The sequence below is a fragment of the Galeopterus variegatus genome, unplaced genomic scaffold (genome assembly GCF_000696425.1).
Source record: "Galeopterus variegatus unplaced genomic scaffold, G_variegatus-3.0.2 Scaffold5108, whole genome shotgun sequence".
NCBI classification, from domain to species: Eukaryota; Metazoa; Chordata; class Mammalia; order Dermoptera; family Cynocephalidae; genus Galeopterus; species Galeopterus variegatus.
In genome coordinates, this window is record NW_007731219.1 from 86,772 (window position 1) to 92,645 (window position 5,874).

General features: G+C 50.3%; 1 protein-coding gene across 1 annotated transcript; it reads left to right on the plus strand.

The window, feature by feature from the left end:
• Positions 1–3,355: 3,355 nt before the first annotated feature.
• On the plus strand, positions 3,356–5,054 carry LAGE3 (L antigen family, member 3). Its single transcript, XM_008588933.1, has 3 exons — positions 3,356–3,931; positions 4,354–4,482; positions 4,726–5,054. Exons 1-3 carry the CDS (start codon positions 3,720–3,722, stop codon positions 4,838–4,840), a joined length of 456 nt encoding a protein of 151 aa, XP_008587155.1. The 5' UTR covers positions 3,356–3,719; the 3' UTR covers positions 4,841–5,054.
• Positions 5,055–5,874: the final 820 nt, after the last annotated feature.

Genomic DNA, 5,874 nt, shown 5'->3' on the forward strand with positions numbered 1-5,874 from the left:
CCCAAGCGGCGCACTATCCAGTGCGCCACCGGGCCGGCCCCCAAGGGAGCTGAATTTAAAAGGCACTAAATAATTTTCTCCATGTGGTTTTGTTACAAACTGTATACGTAGTTAGGCTCATTTAGTTTTGTTTTTATTCAGTTATAGCATTTGATTTTTTCACTATTTCAAATTTATATTTTGAACATGTAAAATATCTATGTGGTCCAAAAGTCAAAACTACTTAAAAACTACTAAATATTCCAAGAAATCCTATACTCCCCATAGGTGATTTTTTTTTTTTTTTTTCCTTTTTGAGACCGGCCGCACTGCGCTCAGCTAGTGAGCGCTGTGAGCGCACCAGTCATCCCTATATAGGATCCGAACCCGCGGCGCAAGCGCTGCTGCGCTCCCAGCGCTGCACTCTCCCGAGTGCGCCACGGGCTCGGCCCCATAGGTGATCATTTTAATTAGTTTCAGGTTTATCCTTCCTGTCTTTCTTTTTCAATAAGCATGTGTGTCTGTGAGTGTGTGTGTGTGTGTGTGTGTGTGTGTGTGTGTGTCCTTTGCACTGTTTTTTTTACATAACAGTATATCCTGGAAATAATTTCATTTTTCATTAGAGAGTTTTATTCTTTTTTTTATTGCCGCATAGGACTTCTGTGTGAATATACCATAGTTTATTTTTCCAGTCTCCTGCTGATGGACATAAACTTTGGGTCCAATAGTTTTCTATCACCAGTTCTGTTACAATAAGTAACTTTGTGTATATATTGTTTCATATTTGTGGAGTAATTTTTTTGGCAGCTGCCTGGTACAGGGATCCAAACCCGAGAACTCGGTGTTATAGGGCTGCGCTCTAACCGAATGTGGAGTCACTCTTTTACGCAGGATTGCTGGGTCTGAGATAGTCATCAAGTTTCGCACTTCCTTAGTACTGTTTCATTCAACAAGCAACCACCTGCTGCATACACTCCACTCTCCTAAGTGCTGGGGATACAGGACTGAAAAGAAAAGGTACCAGAGGCCATATTAACAATAAAGAAGTGAACAGTACAATAATATAATTTCACGCTGTTAGAAATACTAGGCAGCAAATTGAAATGGGCAAATTTGATGAAGTGTGCCTCAGGGCACTAAGTTACACTGGTGACTCTCAAGTCCTCTCGGAGGTGACATTGGAGCTGAGATCCTAATGACAAGAAGGAGCTACCCATGGGAAGGTTTGCGGACACAGTCTTACAAATAGGAGAGTAAGTGCAAAGTGCTGGGGCAGGCCGCCCTTGCTCGGGTGCAGAGAGAGGGCTGCAGAGGCTGCAAAGAACGAGGGAGCAGGCAGGTGGGGTAAGAAGGTGGAGAAGGAGCGGGGAGCCAGGTCACATTGGGCTTTTTTCAGCTACAGCAAGGAGTTTGGATTTGATTCCAATGCGATGGGAAATTGTTTAGGGTTTTAAGCAGGAGAGTGACCTGATGTGATTTATATTAGAAATTTAAAGCTCATTATGCTCTGTGGAGAATAGGCTGTAGATGGGCAAGTATAGAAGAAAATCAGTCAGGAAGCTGTTGAAGGAGTTCAGGGAGAAACACTGGCTCCCACTGGGGATTAGCAGTGGAGAGGGAGAGAAATGGGCTGATTTCAGACCTTTTTAGCAGGGAAACCCAACAGGATTTGTTGATATACTTCAGTGTTTAATCCTTCCTTAGGACTACAAAGGAGGAAGATAGAAAACCAACATGACAATCACCCCTGGAAATGTCATGTCACTTTAAAAACTTCTTTTTGATATAGAAAACAGTATGGAGGTTTCTCAAACAACTACAGATAGAACTACCATAAGATCCAGCAATCCCACTTCTGGGTGTATAACCAAAGGAATGGACACCATCATGTCGAAGGGACACCTGCACTCCCATGTTCATCGCAGCTCTGTTTACAATAGCCAAGACATGGAACCAACCTAAATGTCCATCGATGGATGACTGGATAAGGAAAATATGGTATATATACGTAATGGAAAACTAGTCAGCCATAAAGAAGAATGAAATTCTGCCATTTGCAGCAACATGGATGAGCCTGGAGAAAGTTATATTAAGTGAAATAAGCCAGGCACAGAAAGAGAAATACCACATGTCCTCACTCATAAGTAGGAGCTAAGAAAGACTAACCACGATAAAACGTTGAACTTTCGGGGCGGAGCCCGTGGCACACTCGGGAGAGTGCGGCGCTGGGAGCGCAGCAGCCCTCCTGCCACGGGTTCGGATCCTATATAGGGGTGACCAGTGCACTCACAGCGCTCACTGGCTGAGCGCGGTGCGGCTGGTCTCAAAAAGGACAAAAAAAAAAAAAAAAAAACGTTGAACTTTCAGAATCAGAGAAAAGGCCTACAGTTACTAGAGGTGAGAAAGAGGGAGGGGGACAGGGGATAAGGAGTAATTGGGTAAGGGTCAGAAAAAGTAATTACGATTTGTAATGGTGAATACTAATAAAACTGATTTGGTCATCACACACTGTACACAAACACTGACAGTCTACTCTGTACCCCATAAATATATGTAGATAAAAAAAATTTTTAATGGGCAAAGAACCCGGAAAACAAACAAAAACTTCTTTTTGATCATACATGTCACATAAGGTCACATTTGAAAAATTGGGGGAGGGGAACGAGAAGGAAATTAAAATCAGCCACACACACCCATCGCCCAGACATGATGAGTATGGACATGCTGGTGCATGGTTCTACGATTTCTGTGCATATATAGAGCAATTTACTAATTTGGTATTTCAGGGCTTACAGTTTTGCAGTCTGCTTTTTCTCACATTTTATCAGCCGTCTTCTCACCACCAGTAGTATCCTTCGGGGCCCTGTCATTTCTTTCCCTTCACGCGGCCCACTCTAAAATGCAAATCTGATCTGTTCACGCCCCCTGCAAAGCCTCCCTCCGTTGCGTCATGGGGGCCGGTGCAGAGCAGTATCCCTGGGGAAGCGGGCTATCCGACCCGGCAGCCCTCCCTCCGCAAATCGCGGCAGGAGTGTCGTGCCACAGCTCTTGGGGATGCTGGGACTGCGGCAGAGAGAGGGCGGGAACCAACCAAGGCCACGGAGAGCTTCGCGCCCCGACAGCCTCACGCGAGGTCCCCAGGAAGGCTGCGGTAGGACGGCTTTGCGCGCAGGCGCACTGGGTCACAGGGTGCTCTAAAGGGCGGAGCCTCGTGAGGGAGTGCTGATTGGCTGGGTAGCCAGAGGGGCCTCAGGAAGCCCGTGGTATGGTTGGTTGGGCGGGAGCCAATCACAAGGGACCTGTGTGCACAGCCGCTCCGGGAAGCCCAAGTCGCGTTCTGCTCTAAAGGGCTTGGTGAGGGATCCTCTTCTCCCCAGGGCCCAAGGGCGGCAGGCCGGCTGGGAGAGAACCGACCACGCACCTGCCGGCTTCCCTAGGAGACTCTTTTTACACGGGCCTGCGATCGAGTGTCGCGCGAAGGGGTTGAGTGTCTGGAGGGAGCCTCAGTTTCTGTGCAGCTGAAGGACTGTCCGAGGGATCCCTGCAGGGCGGGCTTGGCGGGAACTGACCTCGCGCCCTATAGCCTCACCGGGGGCCAGTTTGCGCAGGCGCACGCGGGTGGTGCCACGCCTGAGGGGCGGAGCTTCGGGAGGAAGCCGTTGTCTCTCGACGGGCCGCGGAGTGGGGGGTCGTTGCGCCTGCGCGGCGAGGGTGGGGTGGAAGGCGGGGCAGCGGCGGACATGCAGGCGGCAGACGCAGGCGCAGGCTGCGCGGCGGGCGGTGCCGATGGCCAGGGTGGCGCTGGAGTCCCCGGCTCCCGCCGCGGAGGTGCGGATCCCGCGGCGACTGCGGCCGGAGGAGCTCCCCATGTCTCGCGAGCATCGCACGACCCAGGCTCCGGTGGAGACGTCGTGCCCGCGGCCAGAGTGCCGGAAATCCGACTACACATGTTGTATCCTACCGAAGGGGACAGCAGGGGAACGCGCTGGGGCTGCCTGCGGCGGGGCGAGGGGTAGCCTGGGCGAGAAAGAAAGGACAGCGGGAGATAGGGGAGCACTGGTGGAGGCCCGTGGGGACGGAAAAGGGAGCAGGGGGAATCGGGCCTTGGGGTGATACGGGCCGGGGGTCGTTGGGGAGGGTGGGCAAAAATGACAGAGAGGCCGAGGGTGGCCTAGGCGGGGTAGCGGAGGAGGGCGAGAAACGGGAGCAGGGGACGAACGGGCCTGTCTGCGGGGCTTAGGGCCAGGGGTGGCCTAGGGAGTGAGACTAGTCAGGGTGGCCTGAGAGGGGGCGTGGACGGCATCAGAAGAGCAAGGGGGCCTGAGACACAGGCAAAGTCGGCGTCGGACGGTGCCTTTACAGAACCTCCCCCAGCTCTCTCAGCGTGCCTTTCCCGACCCCCTTAGAGGCGGAGATCGCCCGCGGGTCCCTGGCCCCAGATGCCGAACCCCACCAAGGGGCTGTCGGGAAGGAGCTCACAGTGAGCGGCAGCACCCTCGCCATGTGAGTTCTACAGAGGGGCGCTGCGGGGTGGGGGAGGCGGCAACTGACGGGCCGATTGGACACGTGGAGACACCCAAGGAGTCGGTCTAGGACGTGGTGCGGTGCATCGGGCCGCCCTCCGCCTGAGGGGCTCTGTAACTATGGGCCTGCCCTGGGTTTAGTGTAATGGATCCCTGAGGGGCAGAGCGAGAAAGGGCAGGAATTACCACCTCCACCTAGATTTTCTTTTTCCCTCACTTTTAGCTGCTGGAGAGCTGAAGACTCTCGACTCCTCCGAATTTCCATCATCAACTTTCTTGAACATCTTTCCCTGGTGGTGCGGACCATGCAGCGCTTTGGGCCCCCCGTTTCCCGATAGGCCTGGACTGGGAAAAGGGGCAGAGGTCTAACCTTAGGTCCACCCCTAGGCAGTGCATCCTTCCCCGGTGCAATGATTCCTGCAGTCGTTGCCACTTGAGTGTGGGGGCGTAATGGTTTGCCTGTATTGGCCCTTGGGTGCTTCGGGTCCACTTTTTTATTTTGGCGCTGAAACGTTTTTTAGCACAGAAAATAAAACAGAGCTACTATTCTGAGTCTGAGTGTACTTTTAGCTACAGTACCTTCCAATATTCTTGCTGTTGTCTTTGGATTGCAGGGTAGGTTCTGGGATTCAGATATTAAAGCAGTATAAGGTAATTAAAGACAATTTAGTAAATGAAAATCAATTGGGTCCTATCGTTCAACATTAACTACTTTCAGAATTATGGAATATTTACTCTTACAGTTGATTTTATGTAGTAAATGTGTAACAGTAATATATAATGTATAATTTTTGCCAGTTTAGCAATATTTTTTTCTGAGTGGTTTTTTCATTTATCATACTAGCTTTTCCACTCTCTAAAAACTCTTCACTGTTAGTTAGAGCACAGTGTTGATAACACCAAGGTCAAGTGTTTGAATCCCCATACTGGCCAGCTGTGAAAAAACAATAAAAATAAATAAAAACTCTTCAAAGAAAAAACAAGTTATTGAATGGATGCATAAAATGCATTATAATGTAATTATTGAACATTTAAATCCTTCTGATTTTCCTCTATTACAGATAGTGATTCAATGTAATTCTTTTCTTTTTTTTTTTTTTCAAAGATGACCAGTAAGGGGATCTTAACCCTTGACTTGGTGTTGTCAGCACCACGCTCTCCCAAGTGAGCTAACCGGCCATCCCTATATAGGGATCCGAACCTGTGGCCTTGGTGTGATCAGCACCGCACTCTCCCAAGTGAGCCACGGGCCAGCCCCTATGAATGATTAATTTCTTAAGGTAGATTCCAAGAGGTAAAATTATGGAATTAAGGGCCGGCCCGGTGGCGCACTGCACTAGTGCGCCGCTTGGGAAGCGCGGCGGCGCTCCCG

Coding starts and splice junctions, on each gene's coding strand:
- LAGE3 (XM_008588933.1), top strand. CDS start 3,720: ATGCAGGCGGCAGACGCAGGCGCAGGCTGCGCGGCGGGCGGTGCCGAT. Junction 3,932..4,353: donor GAAATCCGACTACACATGTT/GTATCCTACCGA, acceptor AACCTCCCCCAG/CTCTCTCAGCGTGCCTTTCC. Junction 4,483..4,725: donor AGCGGCAGCACCCTCGCCAT/GTGAGTTCTACA, acceptor CCTCACTTTTAG/CTGCTGGAGAGCTGAAGACT.